This window comes from Salvelinus namaycush, chromosome 12 (genome assembly GCF_016432855.1).
Source record: "Salvelinus namaycush isolate Seneca chromosome 12, SaNama_1.0, whole genome shotgun sequence".
NCBI classification, from domain to species: Eukaryota; Metazoa; Chordata; class Actinopteri; order Salmoniformes; family Salmonidae; genus Salvelinus; species Salvelinus namaycush.
Window position 1 is genome coordinate 41,157,749 of NC_052318.1, and position 27,133 is coordinate 41,184,881.

The 27,133-nt window shown below is 41.0% G+C and overlaps 1 protein-coding gene across 1 annotated transcript in view; it reads left to right on the plus strand.

Annotated features, from left to right (window-relative positions):
• The first annotated feature begins 7,263 nt into the window (after positions 1–7,263).
• LOC120057225 (transmembrane protein 164-like) overlaps positions 7,264–27,133 on the plus strand; it is a 49,868-nt gene continuing 29,998 nt past the window's right edge. Inside the window, exon 1 of the mRNA XM_039005759.1 lies at positions 7,264–8,415. Within this exon, the coding sequence (XP_038861687.1) occupies positions 7,978–8,415 (438 nt within the window). The 5' untranslated portion in view covers positions 7,264–7,977. The remainder of the gene's footprint in view (positions 8,416–27,133) is intronic.

A 27,133-nucleotide genomic window follows, 5' to 3' on the forward strand; every position in this document is an offset into this window, starting at 1 on the left:
AATTAGCTACATTTTATTCCAACTATATAGAATCTAAAATCTACTTTCATGATGGTTCCTTTTCAACCACTAGATATGTGAAACAGCCAATAACTCATTGTTTTTTAAAGACTTAAACTATACAAGAGGCTGCAATACATTTATTCTCCTGCAGCTTGTTATTTTATAAATATTATTTCACCATTAAAACTGTATGAACATTCAAGATGAAACAATTTCTTCATAGACCTACCCGCTGGTTTGTGTGGACCTGTCTCCACCTGAATCTCTCATTTGGTGCCTCTCTGCAGCAGTGCCTATTGCTCCACATCCTTCCTGCTTCAGTAGACCCCGAATTCTAAGAATCTAAGAAGAAAAAGGTTACTTCCTCGGTTGCAGAAGAGAGTCGTTTAAACATCGAGTTGCCCTATGTTTGTGTTGTCTGAGAGGACAGGTTCCTCTGGGTTGCCTTGAAAAGTTTGTGTGACAGTGGAGGGGACAGTGACCATGGTTTAGTAATGTCACACTCGATCAAATTTCCCCTGGGTCTCTCCCGGCACCAAGATGGGAATTATGAATTAGTCAGCTTTTAGGGAATGTCCCCACAGCCAATTCTTGTAGCTCTTTGACGCACTTACGCTCAATATTTACATAACTTGTGTGTCATTATGAACTTTATTAGCAGGGAGTTTAATAACCACATTTTCTTTGAAACATTAGCAGCTGGATTAGTACTTGCTTCATAATATTGCTTCATAATACTTACTGGGTTAATATTTAGTGTCAGGATAAGAGAGAACAGTGTTTTATTTGACATTGTCTATGGATTGTGTATTATGACTTCAGATTTTTGTGCTTTTTACAAATGTTCTGTTGTCTTTTTTTCCCATAAGAACAGAATACAACAGTAGTGACTATGTTCTTTGTTACAGATAATGGATCATGTTAGTGAAAGTTTTAGTTGTGTTGTTCTTTGTCCTCTCTCTTGCTACTACAGTATCATGGCCATGAAAAGAATAAACAAGGATTAGGCCATATGACCAGGGCTATGTACATTCCTTTAAGAACAAAAAACAGCACAAATGAGCATTTTCATTTCATGAATACATTTCATATTAACATTTACATTTTTACAGACTTTCAGAAGGATCTGTTAAAAACAAATAAAGTTATTATGATCACAACTTTTTCTGAAAAGTTCAGAGAATTATCAGACTTGTTATGACTTTATTCTTGAATGTTCAGTACAGGTGTTGTGTGATGACCACAAGATGACAGGCTCGTAACACATTTGCCAGACAGTCATAGAACTGGCCCTAACGGTTGATGCTGGGACAGTATTGATGGGAAGGATATCTTAATATTAACTTTTTTACCAAAGTTAGAATTGCAGGAAATTAGCTTAAACTGTTTTTTTTCTCTCCAATGCCAAGAGCTGAACCTTTAAAATGTTCCTTCCAAGAAACCGAGATTTGTTACTTCCGGCCTTGCACACGAAGTCATGGTAAAACTCCTTGTATGCAATTTATTATCTCACTCGCGTTGTGTTCTGATTATGAGTGGGTCACTGATGAATTTGCTATCACAAAAGGGGTCCGTGGCCCAAAAAGTTTCAGAACCCCAGGGCTAAGGGTTAAGGTTAGGGGTTAGGGAAAAGGTTAGCTAACATGCTAAGTAGTTGCAAAGTAGCTACAAAGTAGTAAGTAGATGAAAAGTTTAATAATACAAAATAAAAAATAAAGACACTTATTACAAATGTTTATGCCTTTAATATTACTGGACATTTCCAAGTATGGATTGTATGTGTTGACATAAAAACCTTTTTAGAACAGCGAGAGTGTGATGGGTGGGGGTGAAGTTGACCTCTTAGTGCTGCCTGTGATCTCATAATCTTTTCAAGAAATCAGAATTTCATTATTTTCGCTGTGCACTCCATTAGAAGTTTTTCATTTGCATAAACATTTTGGTGAATCATACTGACACCAGCATCCATAGAGGGGAAACTTTTTAGTGTTTTGAAGCCCAAAGTACAGCAAGTAACTGCTCATCACTACCGCCCACCCCAGAAGGTGGGTGGGGCTTTTTTCTGTCTGTATATACATTGTCTTTGATGTTCACTGGGAGGGAGCCAGTATTAGATCAGACTAAAACATCTGGCTTTTGTTGGTAAAACCAAAGCACAGATTAAGTCAAGACAGGGTGGCACATTTACCTTTACATCGTGGTTGTATTCTCTAATCCTAGCTACTTACTTTCAGTGCAAATTATATACAAGTTCTGAGCAAAAAATTATATTCTTGTCAAAAAATATGCCACTGCCATTGCTGCATGAACCCTACAAGTCCATTGTATGGATTATCCATCTCCTGTAGGTTCTCTCCATGGGCAGGTGGGAAAGCACAAGCTTCAGGGAGGGGAGTGCAGACATGGAGTGATATCAGATGATATGTCCTCCTATGAAATTTCCTGGGTCACTTCAGCTGTGAAGAAAAATGAAAACCACTAGAGGGCGTGCACACACTAATAATGAGGGGGTTTGATTAATCTCGCCTGGGTTTGTGGGTAAAAAATTACCATAACTGATAAAGAAAAAGCAGATTTGTTGGAAGACTTTTGCATGGGTACAAAGTGGGGTTACATGGACAAAGTATATAAGGCAATGCAAGTGTGAGATTTTACATGCTCATGTTAATGTGTACATCAAGTTCATTGGTGTCCACATCGCCAACAATCTATCATGGTCCAAACACACCAAGACAGTTGTCAAGAGGGCACAACAACACCTTTTCCCCCACAGGAGACTGAAAAGATTTGGCATAGGTCCCCAGATCCTCAAAAAGTTCTACAACTCCACCATCGAGAGCATCCTGACCGGTTGCATTACCGCCTGGTATGGCAACTGCTCGGCATCTGACCGCAAGGCGCTACAGAGGGTAGTGAGTACGGCCCAATACATCACTGGGGACAAGCTTCCTGACATCCAGGACCTATGAACAAAAAATGGTCAAAGACTCCAGTCACCCAAGTCATAGACTGTTCTCTCTGCTACCGCATGGCAAGCGGTACCGGAGCGCCAAGTCTAGGTCCAAACCCCGCCTTAGTTTTTACACTGCTGCTACTTGCTGTTTATTATCTATGCATAGTCCCTTTACAAATTAACATGACTAACCTGTACCTCCGCACATTGACTCGGTACCGGTACCCCCTGTATATAGCCTCGTTATTGTTATGTACATTTTCTTGTTACTTTATGATTGATTAGATTTTTTTAACTTTAGTTTATTTTGTAAATATTTTATCAACTCTATTTCTTGAACTGCATTGTTGGTTAAGGAAGCATTTCACGGTAATTTCTACACCTGTTGTATTGTGCAGCACACAATTGGCCCAGCATCGTCCGTGTTTGGTCGATGTAGACCGGCATTGTAAATAAGAATTTGTTCTTAACTGACTTGCCTAGTTAAATAAAGGTTCAATAGAAAATATTTTTTTTAATAAAAATGACCTTCTGGTTGGAAACGTGCCATAATATTACCATTTGTAAAGCCTGGTAAGGACCCTTCATGTGCTGATAGTTACAGACCAAAAGCACTGACCTCTAACTTGTGTAAACTGATGGAAAAGATGATAGTTAACAGATTGTCCTATTTCCTGGAACATAGAGGTTTATTGAGTCAATGTAAAAGTGGATTCTGTAAAGGTAGATAGATCTACTTTGGATGCATTAGTAAAGGTGAGCAATGAAGCTGAAAAAACTCTGGTCATGAAAGAAGTAATGATTAATGTATTTTTTGACCTTGAAAAGGCACATGACACTATGTGGAGAGAAAGCCTACTGATTAAGATAGAAAGACTTGGTATTGGTGGGAGATTATATAACTGGATTTTGGACTTCTTATTTAATCAAATCAAAATCAAATCAAATGTATTTATATAGCCCTTCTTACATCAACTGATATCTCAAAGTGCTGTACAGAAACCCAGCCTAAAACCTCAAACAGCAAGCAATGCAGGTGTAGAAGCTTTTCAAGTTAAAATGGGATCCATTTTATCTGATGCCTATGGGATGACAATGGTATTCCTCAAGGCAGGGCTATCAGTCCTATTTTCTTCAATATTATGATTAACAATGTATTTTTGAATGTAGGTAGGGGCATTGGGGCTTCCCTATATGCTGATGATGTAGCTATTTGGAAGAGGGGAAGGAAAGTCTCTCATGTGACCAAATTTATTCAACAAGCTATAGAGGATGTTGAAAGATGGTTGATTGACTGGGGTTTTAAATTGTCAGTGGCAAAGTCTTGCTGTATGTTCTTCTCAAAGAAGAAAGTTGCTGATAATATACAGTTGTTTCATTATGGACAGTCTATGGGGAGGGTTTTTAAGTACAAATATTTGGGTCTTTGGTTCAATGAGCGATATACATGGAAAGATCATGCCATAAATGTTGAAACAAAGTGTAAGAAGGTGGTGAATCTTATGCGCTCGGTCTCTGGTTATGAATGAGGTGCTGACAGACAATCGTTGATGGATATTTATAGAGCTCTGATCAGGGCGACAATTGATTACGGGTGTATAGTTTTTGGAACAGCGACGAAGACTTGGCTTCAGAGGCTGAACAGAATCGAGTATATAGCTTTAAGGATATGTATTGGTTCATTTAAATCAACATCTGTATCAAATCAAATTGTATTTGTCACATGCGCCAAATACAACAGGTGTAGACCTTACCGTGAAATGACTACTTATAAGCCCTTAACCAACAGTGCATTTCAAGAAAGATTTAACAAATAAACTTCAATAAAAAATTGTCAAAAGTAACACAATAAAATAACAATATCGAGGCTATATACAGGGGGTACTGGTACCGCGTCAATGTGCGGGGGTACAGGTTAGTCGATATAATTTGCACATGTAGGTAGGGGTAAAGTGACCATGCATTAATAATAAACAGCAAGTAGCAGCAGTGTAAAAACAAGGGGGGGGGGGGGGGGGGGGTCAATGCAATTAGTCTGGGTGGCCATTTGATTAATTGTACAGCAGTCGTATGGTTTGGAGATAGAAGCTGTTAAGGAGCCTTTTGGACCTAGACTTGGCGCTCCGGTACCGCTTGCCATGCGGTAGCAAAGAGAACAGTCTATGTCTTAGGTGACTGGAGTCTTTGAATTTTTTGGGGGGCCTTCCTCTGACATCGCCTAGTATAGAGATCCTAGATGGCAGGAAGCTTGGCCACGGTGATGTACTGGGCCGTACGCACTACCCACTGTAGCGCCTTACGGTCGGATGCCGAGCAGTTGCCTTATTAGTAGAGGTAGGTGAGATTCCTTTGGATATACAGCGTAATAAATTTTCATTCGCTTATTGGGTTAGGCTGAAAGGCTGTGAGGTTGATCATCCCACTGCTACTGTTCTAGATGACTGTAGGGAATATACTATTAGACTAGGCAGTGGTTTTGTTGTACAGTTGGAAAGCTTGCTGATTGTAGTGGTTTGAGGGAATTGGAGGTTGGCCCTTCTGTGGTGATAAGGGATGTTCCTCCATGGTTAGTCCCAGATCCTGTTGTTACACTAACCTTGGTAAAGAAAATAAAAGATTTGTCAGAAGTCAGTGACATAGGGAAACTGGTTGACAATTACATTGGAAGAAGTTTTAAAGCATTTTTACAGTTTCTCACACCAGAGCAAGGATTTACATTCCTGAATTTGATGTGGAGATATATAGAAGACTAACAAATTAACTGTCAGTATACTCAGTTGAACTGTTGGTGATAGTAGTTGCTCTCAAATAAAAATAAAAATAATGAAGGAGCAACAATAATATAACAGTAGCGAGGCTACATACAGGGGGTTCTGGTACAGAGTCAATGTGCAGGGGCACCGGTTAGTCGAGGTAATTGAGGTAATATGTACATGTAGGTAGAGGTAAAGTGACTCTGGATTGAGGACGTTCAACCTGTCAGAATTATAGCATGCTCAAATTCCCTGTCTGTATTGAATAGTGTATCAGCTGGCAAATCTAATAGGAGTGACCTACTATTGGAGGAATTAATGTTATTATGGAGAATTGAGAGACTGGTAGTAGTAGTAAGATTCTACTGGGTCCCAGTCCATTTGTGTGTGAAAGGGAATGACTCAGCATAATCGAATAGGCCGATTGCTGAGTGTAACAGTGATAACTTTAGTCCGTCCCTCGCCCCGACCCGGGCGCGAACCAGGGACCCTCTGCACACATCAACAACAGTCACCCATCGTCACCCATCGCTCCACAAAGGCCAAGGTCTCAGAGCAAGTGACGTCATCGATTGAAAGGCTATTAGCGCGCACCACCGCTAACTAGCTAGCCATTTCACATCCGTTACATGAGGATACTGCGAAAGACAGTTGGCTACACCCAACATAGGTCCACTAAGCTAAATTGTCGACTGAAATAATAATTATAAACTTTATTTGAACAGCTTAATACATTAGATTCTATCTCAAATTAAATTTTTAAAACCTCAATGGTGTTTGCCTCTCTCTTATCTGACAGGGGAAACTGTTCCATAAATCTGGAACACTGTTGTTATTCTTATTGAATGTTTTTATATATATATTTTTACACATCAGATAAAGCATATTGTACATTTATAGACATACAGTATGTGTAGTGGCTTCCTTTCCTCTTTACCATAGCCACTGCCCAAGCCTGAAGCGGGGTTGTTTCGTACGCATACAGTCCACACTCAAGGTTTCCAAACGGCCAAACATTCAATGAGATCCAGGGATATGGTGCAACAAAAATGTTTATTATTCTTATATCTAACAAAACAATGATTCTCCAATCAACTTAAAGCATAGATTACTTGACATGGAAAATACATAATATGACCTGTCTGTATGGTCAAAAAACTATACCGCTCCCGCGTCTAGCTAGGACTCCTCCCCCCGAAGGCCCAACTTCCTGCCTCCTAACACACTTAACACTGTACAATGAATGGGCAAGGGGAGGGGGGGGCAAAAACTAAGTTACACTAACAACAAACGAATATATCTCAATCAGGTAAATATAAATCATTAAGGTACGTACCTAATATTTCATTATATACATTAATATTTAATATATTTACACAAATGTACATGGAGCTCTGTATGTTCTGTCTTTCATACAAATATGTCCAAATCGGCTGTAACAGTATGTGTACACATTAGGGTGTAGCATCAAGGGGTTAACTGAACGTTCCTTGGGAAGAAGGCGGGGTTAAATGCAGCTATCCAATCCAGGAAGTATTTTAGTGTAGAGACAAATTGAAATGGTTTACGACTAACTGGATGTAAAGAGCTATACTGGTTTCGTGACCAAAGCTATAACATTATTTAATATAAAATATCGTTGCAGCAAGAACTGTATCTTGCGATGCACGTTAAATGACATATAGTTGTAATGTAACCATTTAGTTAGATACAGTAGCTAGCTAACAGTCAGTAGCTACTTCCACACTTGTGCTGGATCGATGTAAAATATTTGCAGTTCTGCTGGTTTGTGACACATCGTGCAACTGGGTGCTGAAAAGTACCTCTCTTGGTGAGATATAGCAACGGAAGAACTACAGCTGGACGTTTTAGAGAATTTTTGACTATTTTCTTCCTACCGGTTAGCCAATATAACGTTATTTGGCAAACGGATGCTGCTGCCACCTGCTAGCTAACGTTAGCAATTGCTTGCAGTTAGCTATTTTCCACTGCAAATTGGTGACATGGCCATGACATGCTGTTAGCTACTGTAATCACAGCTGTCATTTGAATGTCCACGTTTCCATGTCAATGAGAAGCAGCTATAGTTTGCTAGAGACTCTGGAATTTGGTCTCGCACTGTTGGCCACCGAGTGCCCGTCCACGCAAGCTAGCTGATTTGTTGCTACTATTACTACTTGTCAAGAATAGGAGGCGGTGGCAGTTTTGGTGGAGACATTTCTGCCTCAGCTTTATAGCGATAACTGCCGAGGTGAAATACCGCAGTTCATGTTTCGACAAGAAGTCAGTGTACTGTCTTTTATTCCGTCTTGTTCCTACCTTTTCCAACACGAGAAGAGGAATATGTCTAGATATAACATTTACAGTCTTTTAGACTGGTTGTATGGCGGCGTGGACCCAAAGTTTGAAGGCAACGGGGGCCCAGAATGTGCCGCCTTTCTTGCACCGCAACAACGTATCAGCGAGAGTTTTGTCATGGTTCTTATTTCCACCGTGGAAGTTGTCGTCGCGCTGAGAAAAATCAACATTTGTAAAGAACTCAAAGAGATTGCGAAAGATGGGCCAAGGACGAAACAGGACAGTTTCGGCAAGAACCTGTTGCTGGTTGCTCTGTGTATGACGTTTGGAGTAGAGGTCGGATTCAAATTCGCCACCAAGACAGTGATATACCTACTGAATCCTTGTCATGTTATGACCATGGTGCAGGTAAGATATCTCAAGTTTAAATTGTAACTTACATTTGACATTTAAGTCATTTAGCAGACGTTGAATTTAAGATTGGCCTACCAGCACTACTTTTTTAGTGTTGAATGTGCATTGTGAATTTCTGTGTAGAGACCGATGCTGTGTACAAAGATTATGCCCATTGTGTCTGTTTCAGCACATGCCTCTGCCTCTCTGTAAAACAGTTTAGCCTTTCCATCATGTCTAACATTAAGTAGAAATGTTCTACCATGTTTTCACTCAACTTCTAGGTTTTGCATACATAGCTCACAATCTGGACTGGAGAACTCACCCACTTGAATTTTAACTAGCTAATTGTATGTAGATTTATGAATATCTTTCATGTGGATATGGCAATACATTATGTAGTTTAATTACAACAACCCTGTGTTTTACTTGCGTAATCAGCATTAATGATGGAGGAAATTGTCAAATCAAAGGAATGCCTTACTAGGATTAAATATTCCTTAACCGATAAACTTCAAGCACAATCTGACATGGTAAACCGATTCACTAACCTCACTCCCTATTTCTTGAGTTATATTGATGTAGCCTAAACTTTAAGGGAGTCTTGATGGCAAAGAGGGGACAAAACTAGAGACACATGGTGAAGAAAAGTAATAGAAATGGAGAAATTATTTGAGGATATCATGACTAGCGGTTTGTTCAGTCAGCCTCAGTCTGACTATAAGGTGTGTGTGTGTGTATATTGAACCACAGCCAACAACATTTGGAGAGCACCCAACACAGAGGATGTTGAGGAGGTAGGGCTCATCTGTTGTAATGTCATGCATGAGTATCCCTCTTCCCAAAGGGGTGCACTGCACGGTAATTGTCTGATTTAATCCCACTCAAATTAACTGAAAGGATCATGTTGAATCATGTAATATGCAATGTTACCAGTTTCAGATCATTGATCAGAAAAAGGGCATGTTAGGACGATACTGCAGTCATAAAGAAAGTCGGTTTATTGGGCACTGGAGCCCAAGTCTCTAAACGTAAACATCCTTGTCTCATAGACTAGACGTAAAATAGTAAATGTAAATCCAAGACACCCAAATTAGTATGATATTTTATGTTTGGTATGGTTACTTAAAGTGAAAAACGAAAGGAGGGTGGATGGGTGGGTGTATAATGCAAACATCTAGCAACCCAATGGTTGCGTGTTCGAATCTCATAACTGACAACTTTGGCAATTTTGCTACTTTGCAACTACTTAGCATGTTAGCTAACCCTTCCCCTAACTCTAACCATAACCCCTAACCGATGTTCCTTCAAAAAAATGCAAATCTCAGGTCTGCTGAGTGCAAACTGGAACGTTGTGAAAGTTCTCTGCAACTTCTAGTGGATGTTTACTGTGAACACTGAGGCTGCACCCGCTTTAAGTTAGTTATAACAGTGACCAAGTAGGCTACTGTGGCTATTTGATCAAAATGTAGCCTATCAGAGTTGCCTTCCATAAAAAAACAATCGGGGAAAAAGCATCCCATAACATTTTTTACATGGCTATTCTATCATTCAGCCTACAGTAGCAGCCAATGTGTGGTGTTAAATGTAGGCCTACATTCCATGAGACTTTTGGAGAAAAAAACATGTCGGCATTGACATTAAGCTGTTTATCCACTTGTCCTTCAGACAAGGTGGTGACTCAATGTTGTTTGACTCAAGAAACCACTTTACAAAATACAATAATTATTATTCACATACCATTATCACAGAGAATCAGACAAACTATGCTACCGTCTGCCTATTGGCTACTTAGCTTATTGAAGCATGTCTCCAATACAACACTTCCCCTTTAAGACAGAAAAAAAGCTCTTTGCTTTTCAAAGATGGCAAGAAATGTACACGTTTTGTGCTCTTGTAGGAAGCAACCACTCCCCCATTGCTGACTAGAAATGAGCTATAACTGGGCTAATAACTCACTTACTAGCAACAAATATGATCAAATGTACACACGTGGCTACATGCAGCTCTTGCTTTGAGCTCAAAACGAGTACGTCTACTTGCGACATGCTGTAAACGCAGTCCAGTTCGAAGTAAACGGCACAGATCCATATTTGGCAATGGTCTATTTGCATGTAGGGATACTGCAGCTCAGATTGGTTATGGCGCACCGTTATGTGACAAGTATGGGCCTATCAATGCATTAGAATCCTACTCCTACTCCACGTGCTTCTCTGCACAGGCTGCTATTTCTTCTGCGCGGCAGTCCCTTCGAGGGAAGGGAACATTGCCTCTAACCCTAGCTAACGTTAGCAAGTCGGTGCAGTCTAATCTTTTACATTTTTACACATCTGATTAAATGCCATCCCCAACAGTCATATCTCTGCAATCAGTCACTCTGTTGACGGCTGTATATGAAAACACCTTTTCACAGGCTACCAAGTGTTTGACCATTTATCTAGCTTGTTTGCACTTACTCCTTATTTACCAGACAAATATTGGTTAAGACATAGTTCTCCCCAGCTCCTTTAAATCTGCTAGTTAGCTAGCTCGATTTCTTTATCTTTGATGGTTTTATCAATAGTAACTTCATATTATTCATCATCTAACTCATGATATATGGCTGGCTTTTGTATTTGGTGTAGGGCTGGGTGATATGGCCAAAATATCATATCACAATATATATATATTTTTAAAATGTTTTTGATTTATAAAAGTTCTAAATATCCTTTATGAGCAGGTCATGACCCTAGGGTAGCAACCGATGTTTCCTCTAAGCTGCACCCGCGGGCTTGCAGTATCCCCAAGACTGCCGTGCAGTAGCCCCAAGACTGTCGTGCATAAGAAATATCAGCCCACGGAGAGAAGCACGAGGTTGAACTTAACTCAGCTTTCTAGAGTTTTCCCTGTTAGTTAACAGTATCAACGTTTCTCTTTACTGTGGCTCTTCTGATCGAATCAATGCCATATTAGCCACTTTCAATGCAGCATACTGAAACAAAACAAACTATGCAAGAGATTTTGTTGTAGACAAAATGCATCGGAGTAGGATTGTATTGCCTATATGCAAATAGACCACTGCCATATATGGATCTGTGCCGTTTTACTTTGAACTGGACTGTATTTACAGCATGAGTGATCGTGAGTAGATGCACTTGTTTTGAGATCAAAGAGAGAGCTGCATGTAGCCACGCTTGTACATTTGTTCATATTCGTTGCTAGTAAGGGAGTTATTAGCCCAGTTATAGATCCTTTTTAGTCAGCAATAGGGGAGTGATTGCTTCCTACAAGAGCACTAACGTATACATTTCTAGACATCTTAGAAAAGCAAGTCAAGCTTTTTGGGGTTTTAAAGGGGCAGTGTTGTATTTTGAAACAGGCTTGAATAGCCTAAGTAGGCAAAGGGTAGCATAATTTGTCTTATTCTCTGTAATAATGGTATGGGAATAATAATGCAGTTTATTTTGAAAAATGGTTTCTTGCATCAAACAAAACCTTTTCAGTCACCTCCTTGTCTGAAGGACAAGTGGATAAACAGGTTCATGTCAAGCCCTGCATGTTTTTTTCAAAGTGTCATGGAATGTTGTAGGCCTACATTGAACACCACACATTGGCTGCTTCTGTAGGCTGAATGATAGCTATTTCCATGTTAAAATGCTATGGGCTGCATTTTCTCCATTGTTTTTGATGGTAGGCCATAGAGGTCGACCGATTAATCAAAATGGCCGATTTAATTAGGGCCGATTTCAAGTTTTCATAACAATAACAAAACATTTTTTACACCTTTATCCTTTATTTAACTAGGCAAGTCAGTTAAGAACACATTCTTATTTTCAATGACGGCCTAGGAACGGTGGGTTAACTGTCTTGTTCAGGGGCAGAATGACAGATTTTTACCTTGTCAGCTCGGGGATTCAATCTTGCAACCTTAGAGTTAACTAGTCCAACGCTCTAACCACCTGATTACATTGCACTCCACGAGGAGACTGCCTGTTACGCGAATGCAGTAAGAAGCCAAGGTAAGTTGCTAGCTAGCATTAAACTTATCTTATAAAAACAATCAATCAATCATAATCACTAGTTAACTACACATGGTTGATGATATTACTAGTTTATATAGCGTGTCCTGTTTTGCATATAATCGATGCGGTGCGTATTCGCGAAAAAAGGACTGTCTTGCTCCAATGTGTACCTAACCATAAACGTCAATGCCTTTCTTAAAATCAATACACAAGTATATATTTTTAAACCTGCATATTTAGTTAATATTGCCTGCTAACCTGGCTCGTTGCGAACTCTGTGAAGACTATTTCTTCCAACAGCCAACTTCGCCAAATGGGGATGATTTAACAAAAGCGCATTTGCGAATAAAGCACAATCGTTGCATGACTGTACCTAACCATAAACATCAATGCCTTTCTTAAAATCAATACACAGAAGTATATATTTTTAAGCCTGCATATTTTGCTAAAAGAAATCCAGATTAGCAGGCAATATTAACCAGGTGAAATTGTGTCATTTCTCTTGCGTTCATTGCACGCAGAGTCAGTGTATATGCAACAGTTTGGGCCGCCTAATTTGCCAGAATTTTATGTAATTATGACATAACATTGAAGGTTGTGCAATGTAACAGGAATATTTAGACTTATGGATGCCACCCGTTAGATAAAATACGGAACAGTTCCGTATTTCACTGAAAGAATAAACGTCTTGTTTTCGAGATGATAGTTTCCGGATTCGACCATATTAATGACCTAAGGCTCGTATTTCTGTGTGTTATTATGTTATAATTAAGTCTATGATTTGATAGAGCAGTCTGACTGAGCGATGGTAGGCACCAGCAGGCTCGTAAGCATTCATTCAAACAGTACTTTCGTGCGTTTTGCCAGCAGCTCGTCGCTGTGCTTCAAGCATTGAGCTGTTTATGACTTCAAGCCTATCAACTCCCGAGATTAGGCTGGTGTAACCGATGTGAAATGGCTAGCTAGTTAGCGGGGTGCGCGCTAACAGTGTTTCAAACGTCACTCGCTCTGAGACTTGGAGTGGTTTTCCTATTGCTCTGCAAGGGCCAGCGGCCTTTGTGGAGCGATGGGTAAAACTGGTTCGAGGGTGGCTGTTGTTGATGTGTTCCTGGTTCGAGCCCAGGTAGGGGCGAGGAGAGGGACGGAAGCTATACTGTTACACTGGCAATACTATAGCGCCTATAAGAACATCCAATAGTCAAAGGTATATGAAATACAAATCGTATAGAGAGAAATTGTCCTATAATTCCTATAACTACAACCTAAAACTTCTTACCTGGGAATATTGAAGACTCCTGTTAAAAGGAACCACCAGCTTTCATATGTTCTCATGTTCTGAGCAAGGAACTTAAACGTTAGATTTTTTACATGGCACATATTGCACTTTTACTTTCTTCTCCAACGCATGCATTATTTATGTTTCATTTTATTTGAGACTAAATTGATTTTATTGATGTATTATATTAAGTTAAAATAAGTGTTCATTCAGTATTGTTGTAATTGTCATTATTACAAATACATGTTTAAAAAAATTGGCCGATTTAATCGCTATCGGCTTTTTTTGGTCCTCCAATAATCGCTATCGGCTTTTTTTGGTCCTCCAATAATCGGTATCGGCGTTGAAAAATCATAATCGGTCGACCTCTAGCAGGCCACTCTTGTATGATCAAATAGCCAAAGTACCCTACTTGGTCACTGTTAACTGGATCTTAAAGTGGGTAAAGCCTGTGTTCACAGTAAACACGCTGGAAGTTGCACAGAATTTTCACAATGTTTAAGTTTGCACTCGGCAGACTAGGAATTTGCTCAATGCTGGGAAAAAAAGGCCTTGTTAATTAGTGAACTGTTGGAATCGTGGAAATATAATTATTCTATAGCAGAATATGTGACCGACCTGCTCGTTTCGATCTTAGGAGCAAAATTGGAAATTGTGTTTTTTACATTGGATAGAGACTTCTAGTAGAGCTAGAAAGTTGAGGAACAATGGGAAAGTAATTCTGCTTTGAAAGTTGATAAACTTGTAACCTCACTTGAGAAAAGGGTTGATCCCAGCTTTCTTTCCTAACAACAGCAGTGAAGCACCCAAGCTAACTGGCTAACATTGACTAGCTTACTAGCTACTTCCAGACACAAATGAGAGAACTCACTCTGACCATTTTACTCGCCCTAGCAGAGTTGGTTAGGCTGTTTTTATGTTATCCAGAGCGTTGGTGACTGCAACTGTGCTGCTGGCAACAATTATTATTTTTGCCAAGTTTACTGACACCGTCCGTAATCAACGGGTGTTGAGCGTTTGTAAATTCATCAGTTATTCTGTGCTCTGGCACACTCAGACAAGTGCTCCGAAATCGGAGTAGATAGATGTAGCTGGTAAATTCACTCTGGCTGTCAACAGTTTTTGCAGTGACATCATTAACATTCTATTGAAATGGTTACTTGCATAGTGGAGTCTTTTGTTAAGACATGTAGCTAGCTAGCTACCTAAACAATGAACCATAATCCCAACTCATGACGTTACTACCCTGCTTGAGCTAACCAACCCGGTTCAATGTTAGCTAGCTAACATTAGGCTTTAACTAGCAAAGCAAATGGCTCAGATTTATTTTCATTTCACCTTTATTTAACCAGGTAGGCCAGTTGAGAACAAGTTCTCATTTACAACTGCGGCCTGGCCAAGATAAAGCAAAGCAGTGCGACAAAAACAGCAACACAGAGTTACACATAAACAAACGTACAGTCAATAACACATTAGGAAAGAAAAATAGAAAAATCTATGTACAGTGTGTGCAAATGTAGAAGAGTAAGGAGGTAGGCAATAAATAGGCCATAGAGGCGAAATAATTACAATTTAGCATTAATACTGGAGTGATAGATGTGCAGATGATGATGTGTAAGTAGAGATACTGGGGTGCAAAAGAGCAAGAGGGTAAGTAATAATATGGGGATGAGGTAGTTGGGTGTGTACAGGTACATTGATCGGTAAGCTGCTCTGACAGCTGATGTTTTAGATGGGAATAATACTACTACACAGATCATACACGTAACGTTAGCTAGCTAGCTAACAGTACACTTTAACTTGAAATGAAAATGACTTTCTGGCAAAATTAGAAATGTGTAATATCTGAAACTTTAGCTGGCTAAATTCTTACCTGTATACATGGGTGGACGCTTCTCCCTCTTCTTCACAGATGCCATGGTTGTCCTTAGTTTGAAGATGTAATCGAGAGACAGGTGTTTTCTCCATCTCCTAGCTATCATAATCTAATTCCACTGATTTCAAAACTCAGTCCTCCAGAAAGTGGAGAGCAACACTTATGCAGTTCTACTATAATAATACTATATATATATACAGTGGGGCAAAAAAGTATTTAGTCAGCCACCAATTGTGCAAGTTCTCCCACTTAAAAAGATGAGAGAGGCCTGTAATTTTCATCATAGGTACACTTCAACTATGACAGACAAAATGAGAAGAAAAAAAATCCAGAAAATCACATTGTAGGATTTTTAATGAATTTATTTGCAAATTATGGTGGAAAATAAGTATAGTAAAATAGGGTATACTGCCCAGCCCTAATAAGGTGGTTAGCTAGACTACCTGTGTTGCTGCTGCCCTAACACATGTGCAACTCCAGACTGAAGATGGGATAGAGTTGGGTCGGAGGGTTGTTGATGTAGCCGCTCCTCACTGTCTTTCTGCCTCTCTCTGCTGCGGGTATTAGCCAACCAGACCGAATATTGATGATGATGAAGGCTCAATCAAGTGTTAATCAAATCTTATACTGCTGTGGCAGTATTGTTTAATATTTAAACTAGGTAGCTAGATATACATACACACACACACACACACTGACTTGCCTAGTTAAATAAAAGCCGTCACTTATGAGCTATGCAGAGGTGAGTGCCAGAGAGGTCTATGGGGTTAGGTACCTACACCCAGGGCAACTGAGTGACGTTTGGCTTCTGATGTGATCGGTCTGATGCTTTCTTGACACTTTTTTTGGTGCGCCAGGACTATTCACAGCTGAGCTGTAACCTAGAGGCTTCTAGATCTTGTAAGTCTGCCACCTGGACATTGATCTGTTTGGATTGCATTCTGCATTTTCATCTCAGGCTTCCCATTGTTACACACCGTCATCTCACTGGAACCAAAGCACAGCGTGCAGCCGTGCACTCAAATAACTAATGCTTTGTCCTGTCATTATCTCATTAAATAGCACCCATAATGATATCCCTGGAAAGAGAATTGTCCCATGTGTATGTCCCAGGATGTTGGATTGAATATGAGCTGAACCAGTCTCTGGAGATTGATTATCCTGGGTTAGAAGAATGTATGCTTCTTTAATTGGTGTTGGGGGAGAATGGGCCAGCTGTGGTATTCATAAGGGTCTATTGTACTGAACAACACAACTAAGCAGATGACAACATGGCTCACTATGCTATAGCACCCAGCAGAGAACAGGAAATATATGACCGCAGGGCTTAGCACTCCGGATTCTGGAATGGATCCTTCCCTTGGTGCTGCACATTCAGTTACCTGCCTGGACATGCAAATACAAATGTGCCAAGCCTTCCATGCCTTGGCGAAAAAATGTTTTTGTTAGATACCCAGTGGTGTGTATTCATGGATGTCAAGGGAAGCCAGGCTTCCCCAAAAAATTTACGAAAGAATTTTGACATTAATTTGTATCTTTCGTCTCTCTCTGTTTTTCATACATTCAGCCTCTTGCAAATTGAAGGAAATGTATCTCACCAGAGAAAGCAACTGAGTGAGCTCAGCTGTGAATGGTCCTGGCGCACCAAAAAAAGTGTCAAAGCATCAGACCGATCACATCAGAAGCCAAATGTCATTGACGGGAAAAAAACTTGGATTGTTGCATCTCATTGTGTTGTCCTCCAGTGGCTAGCTAGCTAAAATTGTCCTTTTCCTAAATTAGCCATGGATGAAGATAGGGATTTGGACTTGTGGTTTTACTTAATTCTTCGTACTGGCTAATGATTATAACAGTGATTCTGATCCAACCATAAATTCATACATTGTGCCCCTGGCCTGAGAGGATGGAAGTTCAATATGTAGCTAGATGTCATTGGAAATAAGAATTTGTTCTTAACTGACTTGCCTGCCTAGTTCAATAAAATGAAAATGTAGAAGTCTAATGTTAACTAGCTGGCCTGGCGCATCATTGTCCTTGAAAGTAAGTTAGGCTAGCGAGCAAGCATTTTAGCCAGGTAGACTAGGACAACATAAACGAAAAGTGTGTACTGTATGACAGTTTAGGCAACATGAAAGAGGATGGCATTACTCCTCTACAAGTAGGGTGAGTCAACATGTTTTTTTCTACTTGCACACAGAAATCAGTACCATGGACAGCCATAATATATTTAGCTTGACTGGACTAAATCATTTTTGGTGTCTTTTAGTTGTCACTGTATTAGACTTAGCATAGGTGAGTAGATGTTGAAATGGTGCTGGAATAGTGGAGGCCGCTCCTGTTTTTCTTTGCGACTTGCGGTAACTGTGGTTCTAAATCAATCGTTTAGTAGTCCGAAATTGTCGGACACATTTACCTTGCTTTGCCATGCTGTAGGCCATGTAACTGTTTGTGGACTTCACTGGACAGATGTTGCTCTACGGTTTTGTAATGAAACAAAGGTGTGGTTGAATTTATTTTGCCACTGATGACTTGTCTTGGCCTTAGGCCTAATATATCACTGTGGCAAGGCATATGAACTAACAGGTTATAGAGCAAACAATACAACTATCACAACACGGGTTGTAATATGCCTCTTTTTTTTTTGTCTTGGCATCCCTGGTGATTTTACACACACCGCTGCTGTAGATACCATATCAGTGAGAACCTGCCAATTTGTATGGCAAAATCTAGGATTGGGCGGTGTACCTGGCTATTTGGAAAAAGCCACGGGGTGGTTTTTCAATACTGCCAAAACTATTTCTTTGAAGTTTGTCAATACATTTTAATATTTGTAGAACGTTTAAGATACTACATTCAGTCAACTTGTGCAATACGCTAGGAGAAAAATCTGATTGCGTTCTTCATTTCACCTGTCACAGTATTTTACATTAGGAAGCTTACCGTGTAGATCCCCGGAACGGTTGTGCCAGTCACGTGTGTGTGTTTGTAAATAGCACAACGGGAGAAAGCGGGCACTGGTGAGTCCATAGCGTTCTATATCTATCAGCAAGTCTGTTGTGCGACGAACATCAGAACGTTACACTTGTAGGCAATTTATTACTAAATGTTTGCCGTCAGATACAGTATATATACTATATACACACAATTATGTGGACACACATTCAAATTAGTGGATTTGGCTATTTCAGCCTCAGCCATTGCTGACAGGTGTATAATATCGAGCACACAGCCATGCAATCTCCATAGACAAACAATGGCAGTAGAATGGCCTTGACCGAAAAGCTCAATGACTTTCGACATGGCACCGTCATAGGATGCTACCTTTTCAACAAGTCAGTTTGTCAAATTTCTGCCCTGCTACAGCTGCCCCGGTCAACTGTAAGTGATGTTATTGTGAAGTGGAAATGTATAGGAGCAACAACAGCTCAGCCGCAAAGTGGTAGGTGAAGGGAAGTCTTAACGCAACAGCATGCAATAACATTCTAGATGATTCTAAGCTTCCAACTTTGTGGCAACAGTTTGGGAAAGGTCCTTTCCTGTTTCAGTATAACAATGCCCCCGTGCACAAAGTCCATACAGAAAAGGTTTGTTGACCGGTGTGGAAGAACTTGACTGCCCTGACCGCAACCCCATCAAACACCTTTGGGATGAATTGCAGCGCCAACTGCGAGCCAGATCTAATTGCCCAACATCAGTGCCCAACCTCACTCGTGCTCCTGTGGCTGAATGGAAGCCGCAGCAATGTTCCAACATTAGTGGAAAGCCTTCCCAGAAGAGTGAAGGCTGCTATGGCAGCAGAGGGGGGACCAACTCTATTTTAATGCCCATGATTTTGGAATGAGATGTGTGACGAGCAGGTGTCCACATACTCTTGTAGTAATCATGGCCGAATGCTGTCTGGGCTCGCAGGGCACATGCCCAGGGCCCTGACCCCCAGGGGGTCGCCATTGATTTGGTTAGTTATTCTCACTTGGATGTCATATTAACATGGCATAACTCGTAGTAAAACTTTTAAAATGGCTGGAAATTAGCTTTTAAACTGCCACATTTTCTCTCTGCCCAGTGGCAAAATGTGTAGAATTGCAGGAAATTAACTTTTTTTTTTTCAATTCTATTTTTCTCTCCGGCATCAAGAAAGGGGGGTCATTCAAATGTTTTGCTGCAAATCTTGTTTACGGCTAGAGCGGGCACTATCTTCAAATGGGGGGACTGGATATAAATGTCCCTTTTTCAGGACCCAAATAACTTCTCAGATCTTAATTGTAAAGGGTTTAAACACTGCCTCCCATGCTTGTTCAATGAACCCTAAACAATTAATGAACATGCAACTGTGGAACGGTCGTTAAGACAATACCAGCTTACAGATGGTAGGCAATTAAGGTCACAGTTAAGAAAACTTAGGACACTGAAGAGACCTTTCTACTGACTCTGAAAAACACCAAAAGAAAGATGCCCAGGGTCCCTGCTCATATGCGTGAACGTGCCTTAGGCATGCTGCAAGGAGGCTTGAGGACTGCAGATGTGGCCATGGCAATAAATTGCAATGTCCGGACTGTGAGACGCCTAAGACAGGGAGACAGGACGGACAGCTGATCATCCTCGCAGTGGCAGACCACGTGTAACAACACCTGCACAGGATCGGTACATCCGAACATCACACCTACAGGTACAGAATGGCAACAACAACTGCCCGAATTACACCAGGAACGCACAATCCCTCCATCAGTGCTCAGTGTTACATCCCTCCCATTTCTTGACAGATAGCTGAACTAGCCAACTGAGTCATTTAGAATTTTGTCCTGGCAGCTGAGTTGTTTAGAGATGCGTCCTGACAGCTGGAGAAAATAATAATAATTCATAAGCATCCTTGATCACAAATCATGACCGTTGGGCCATTTGGATTGAATATGTTATTTTATATTCTCAAATTAACAGCAGTGCCTATTAAAGGTCAACCGATTTATGATTTTTCAACACCGATACTGATTTATTGGAGGACCAAAAAAAGCCGATGTCGATTTTTATATATATATTTGTAATAATGACAATTACAACAATATTGAATGAACACTTTTATTTGAACTTAATATAATACATCAATGAAATTAATTTAGTCTCAAATATATAATGAAACATGTTCAATTTGGTTTAAATAATGCAAAAACAAAGTGCAATATTTGCCATGTAAAAAAGCTAACGTTTAAGTTCCTTGCTCAGAACATGAGAACATATGAAAGCTGGTGGTTCATTTTAACATGAGTCTTCAATATTCCCAGGTAAGAAGTTTTAGGTTGTAGTTATAGGAATTATAGGACAATTTCTCTCTCTACCATTTGTATTTCATATACCTTTGACTATTGGATGTTCTTATAGGCACTATAGTATTGCCAGCCTAATCTCGGGAGTTGATAGGCTTGAAGTCATAAATCAAATCAATGTTTATTTGTCACGTGCGCCGAATACAACAGTGAAATGCTTACTTACAGGCTCTAACCAATAGTGCAAAAAAGGTATTAGGTGAACAATAGGTAGGTAAAGAAATAAAACAACAGTATAAAGACAGGCTAGAATACAGTAGCGAGGCTATAAAAGTAGCGAGGCTACATACAGACACCGGTTAGTCAGGCTGATTTGAGGTAGTATGTTACATGTAGATATGGTTAAAGTGACTATGCATATATGATGAACAGAGAGTAGCAGTAGCGTAAAAGAGGGGTTGGTGGGTGGTACACAATGCAGATAGCCCGGTTAGCCAATGTGCGGGAGCACTGGTTGGTCGGCCCAATTTGAGGTAGTATGTACATGAATGTATAGTTAAAGTGACTATGCATATATGATAAATGGAGAGTAGCAGCAGCGTAAAAGAGGAGTTGGGGGTGTGGCACACAATGCAAATAGTCCGGGTAGCCATTTGATTACCTGTTCAGGAGTCTTATGGCTTGGGGGTAAAAACTGTTGAGAATCCTTTTTGTCCTAGACTTGGCACTCTGGTACCGCTTGCCATGCAGTAGGAGAGAGAACAGTCTGTCTGGGGTGGCTGGGGTCTTTGACAATTTTTAGAGCCTTCCTCTGACACTGCCTGGTGTAGAGGTCCTGGATGGCAGGCAGCTTAGCCCCAGTGATGTACTGGGCCGTACGCACTACCCTCTGTAGTGCCTTGCGTCAGAGGCCGAGCAATTGCCGTACCAGGCAGTGATGCAACCAGTCAGGATGCTCTCGATGTTGCAGCTGTAGAACCTTTTGAGGATCTCAGGACACATGCCAAATCTTTTTCGTTTCCTGAGGGGGAATAGGCTTTGTCGTGCCCTCTTCACGACTGTCTTGGTGTATTTGGACCATTCTAGTTTGTTGGTGATGTGGACACCAAGGAACTTGAAGCTCTCAACCTGCTCCACTACAGCCCCGTCGATGAGAATGGGGGCGTGCTCAGTCCTTTTCCTGTAGTCCACAATCATCTCCTTAGTCTTGGTTACATTGAGGGATAGGTTGTTATTCTGCCACCACCCGGCCAGGTCTCTGACTTCCTCCCTATAGGCTGTCTCGTCGTTGTTGGTGATCAGGCCTACCACTGTTGTGTCGTCTGCAAACTTAATGATGGTGTTGGAGTCGTGCCTGGCCATGCAGTCGTGGGTGAACAGGGAGTACAGGAGGGGACTGAGCACGCACCCCTGGGGAGCTCTAGTGTTGAGGATCAGCGTGGCAGATCTGTTGCTACCTACCCTCACCACCTGGGGGCGGCCCGTCAGGAAGCACAATGCTTGAAGCACAGTGAAGAGCTGCTGGCAAATGACTTAATTATAATATAATAACACACAGAAATATGAGCCTTAGGTCATTTAATATGGTCAAATCCGGAAACTATCATTTCGAAAACAAAATGTATTCTTTCAGTGAAATACGGAACCGTTCCGTATTTTATCTAACAGGTGGCATCCCTAAGTCTAAATATGGCTGTTACATTGCACAACCTTCAGTGTTATGTCATAACTATGTACAGTTCTGGCAAATTAATTAGGGTCTTTGTTAGGAAGAAATGGTCTTCACACAGTTCGCAACGAGCCAGGCAGCCCAAACTGCTGCATATACCCTGACTGCTTGCACAGAACGCAAGAGAAGTGACACAATTCCCCCAGTTAAAATAAATTCATGTTAGCAGGCAATATTAACTAAATATACAGGTTTAAAAATATATACTTGTGTATTGATTTTAAGAAAGGCATTGATGTTTATGGTTAGGTACATTGGTGCAACGACAGTGCTTTTTTCACGAATGCGCTTGTTAAATCATCACCCGTTTGGCGAAGTAGGCTGTGATTCGATGATAAATTAACAGGCACCGCAACGATTATATGCAACGCAGGACAAGCTAGATGAACTAGTAATATCATCAACCATGTGTAGTTAACTAGTGATTATGTTAAGATAAGTTTAATGCTAGCTAGCAACTTACCTTGGCTCCTTGCTGCACTCGCATAACAGGTAGTCAGCCTGCCACGCAATCTCCTCGTTGAGTGCAATGTAATCGGCATTTTTGGACACCGATTATGGCCAATTAACCAAACTTGAAATCGGCCCTAATTAATCGGCCATTCCGATTAATCGGTCGACCTCTAATGCCTATTATGTCCTTCCATACATGCGTGATATGCTGGGGTGATGCTTCTATGCAAATGTTGATCTGTAGCCAAATATAAGTCCCACATGGAAGGAAAACAGATTGTCATCTGTAGCACCATACCAACATAATGGTAATACTTGTATTTGAATGCTAAATCTCTTGATAAACTGGGTAAATTAAGATGGCATAGGCCTACTCACAATACAAGTGAATGCATATTCAATAGGAGTGTGTGCATGCATTGATGTATTAAGTTTATTTTGGCTGATCAATGGAGTCAATGGTGCTACAGAGGACAAATTTGTTTGCCTTTCCATGTGAGACTTTATATGGCACCTGAGGGAGATGGCTGCCGTTTTACGGGCTCCTAACCTATTGTGTGTGTGTTATTTTTTTGCGTTATTTGTAACTTATTTTGTACATAATTTCTGCCAGTTTCTACCAGCGTCTCTTATGACCGAAAAGAGCTTCTGGATATCAGGACAGCCATTACTCACCTCGTACTGGATGAAGATTTTTCTTTAACGAGTCGGATGCAAAGGATTTTCTTCAGACACCGGAAAAGGCCCAAATCTCCGTCATTCGCATGAAGAAGAGACGAGATGTCGGGGTGCCTTGTAAGGATCCGACAGCGAGTGGGTAATCTGCCTCTACTATCAGTCCTATTAGCCAACGTGCAATCATTGGATAACAAAATGGATGAGCTCCGATCAAGACTATCCTACCAATGGGACATTCAAAACTAATATCTTATGTTTCACCGAGTTGTGGCTGAACGACAACATGGATAACATACAGCTGGCTGGGTTTTCCGTGCATCGGCAAGATAGAACAGCTGCCTCCAATTAGACAAGGGGTGGCGGTCTGTCTATTTCTCAATAACAGCTGGTGCAAGAAATGTCATATTAAGTCTTGAGGTTTTGCTTGCCTGAGGTAGAGTATCTCATGATAAGCTGTAGACCACACTATTTACCAAGAGTTTTTATATTTTCCGTAGCTGTCTATTTACCACCACAAACCACATGCTGGCACTAAGACCGCACTCAACAAGCTGTGTAAGGCCATAAGCAAAGAAAATGCTCATCCAGAGATGCCGCTCCTAGTGGCCGGGGACATTAATGCTGGGAATCTTAAATCCGTTTTACCTAATTTCTACCAGCATGTCACATGTGCAACCAGAGGGGGGGAAACAACTCTATACCACCTTTACTCCACACACAGAGACACGTACAAAGCTCTCCCTCGTCCTCCTTTTGGCAAATCGAACCATAACTCTATCCTGCTGATTTCCTGCTTACAAGCAAAAACTACAACAGGAAGTACCAGTGACTCGCTCAATACGGAAGTGGTCAGATGACGCAGATGCTAAGCTACAGGATTGTTTTGCTAGCAGAGACTTGAATATGTTCCGGGATTCTTCCAATGGCATTGCGGAGTACACCACAACAGTCACTGGCTTCATCAATAATTGCATCGACGACGTCTTCCCCACAGTGACCGTACGTACATACCCCAACCAGAAGCCATGGATTACAGGCAACATCCGCACTGAGCTAAAGGGTAGAGCTGCCGCTTTCAAGGAGAGGGACTCTAACCCGGAAGCTTATTGGAAATCCCGCTATGCCCTCAGATGAACCATCAAACAGGCAAAGCATCAATATAGGACTAAGATTGAATCCTGCTACACCGGCTCCGACGCTCGTCAAATGTGGAAGGGCTTGCAAACTATTACGGACTACAAAGGGAAGCACAGCTGCGAGCTGCCCAGTGACAGGAGCCTACCAGTCGAGCTAAATGACTTCTATGCGCGCTTCGAGGCAAGCAACACTGAAGCATGCACCAGCTGTTCCAGACGACTGTGTGATCACGCTCTCCATAGCCGACGTGAGTAAGACCTTCTTTTAAACAGGTCAACATTCACAAGGCCGCAGGGCCAGACAAATTACCTGGACCTGTACTCCGAGCATTCACTGACCAATTGGCAAGTCTAAATCTGATGATTTATCACTCCAGTGTTAATCTGCTAAATTGTAATTATTCGCTCCTATGGCCTATTTATTGCCTACCTCATGCCTTTTGCACACAATGTATATAGACTCATTTTTTCCCCCTACTGTGTTATTGACTTGTTTATTGTTTACTCCATGTGTAACTCTGTGTTGTCTGTTCACACTACTATGCTTTATCTTGGCCAGGTCGCAGTTGTAAATGAGAACTTGTTCTCAACTAGCCTACCTGGTTAAATAAAGGTGAAAAAAATAAAAATATAAAAAACTAATACCAACATGTTTCAAGCAGACCACCATAGTCCCTGTGCTCAAGAACACTAAGGTAACCTGCCTAAATGACTACCGCCCCGTAGCACTAACGTCTGTAGCCATGACGTGCTTTGCAAGGCTGGTCATGGCTCACATCAACACCATTATCCCAGAAACCCTAGACCCACTCCAATTTGCATACCGCCTCAACAGATCCACAGATGATGCAATCTCTATTGCACTCTACACTACCCTTTCCCACCTGGACAAAAGGAACACCTACGTGAGAATGCTCTTCATTGACTACAGCTCAGCGTTCAATGCCATATTGCCCTCTAAAGCTCATCACTAAGCTAAGGACCTGTTGTATTTGGCGCATGTGACAAAACATTTGGTTTGATATTAGCCTACTGAGCAACAATATTTGCATAGAAGCATGCCACATCTGTATAGAAGGACATCATTTAGGCACTGCTGTTAGTTTGAGAATATAAAATAACACTGTTAGTCGGAAGTTTACATACACCCTAGCCAAATACATTTAAACTCAGTTTTTCACAGTTCCTGACATTTAATCCTAGTAAAAATGTATGTCTTAGGTCAGTTAGGATCACCACTTTATTTTAAGAATATCAAATGTCAGAATAATAGTAGAGAGAATGATTTTTTTAAGCTTTTATTTCTTTCATCACATTCCCAGTGGGTCAGAAGTTTACATACACTCAATTAGTATATGGTAGCATTGCCTTTAAATTGTTTAACTTGGGTCAAATGTTTTGGGTAGCCTTCCTCAAGCTCCCACAATAAGTTGGGTGAATTTTGTCCCATTCCTCCTGACAGAGCTGGTGTAACTGAGTCAGGTTTGTAGGCCTCCTTGCTCGCACACGCTTTTTCAGTTCTGCCCACAAATTTTCTATAGGATTGAGGTCAGGGCTTTGTGATGGCCACTCCAATTCCTTGACTTTGTTGTCCTTAAGCCATTTTGCCACAACTTTGGAAGTATGCTTGGAGTCATTGTCCATTTGGAAGACCCATTTGCGACCAAGCTTTAACTTCCTGACTGATGTCTTGATGTTGCTTCAATATATCCACAGAATTTTCCTTCTGATGAAGCCATCTATTTTGTGAAGTGCACCAGTCCCTCCTGCATCAAAGCACCCCCACAACATGATGCTGCCACCGCCATGCTTCACGTTTGGGATGGTGTTCTTCGGCTTGCAAGTCTCCCCCTTTTTCCTTCAAACATAACGATGGTCATTATGGCCAAACAGTTCTAATTTTTGTTTCATCAGACCAGAGGACAATTCTCCAAAAAGTACGATATTTGTCCCCATGTGCAGTTGCAAACCGTAGTCTGGCTTTTTTATGGCAGTTTTGGAGCAGTGGCTTCTTCCTTGCGGAGCGGCCTTTCAGGTTATGTCGATATAGGACTTGTTTTACTGTGGATATAGATACTTTTGTACCTGTTTCCTCCAGCATCTTCACAAGGTCCTTTGCTGTTGTTCTGGGATTGATTTGCACTTTTCACACAAGTATGTTCATCTCTAGGAGACAGAACCCGTCTCCTTCCTGAGCGGTATGATGGCTGCGTGGTCCTATGGTGTTTATACTTGCGTACAATTGTTTGTACAGATGAACGTGGTACCTTCAGGCGTGTGGAATTTGCTCCCAATGATGAACCAGACTTGTGAAGGTCTACAATTT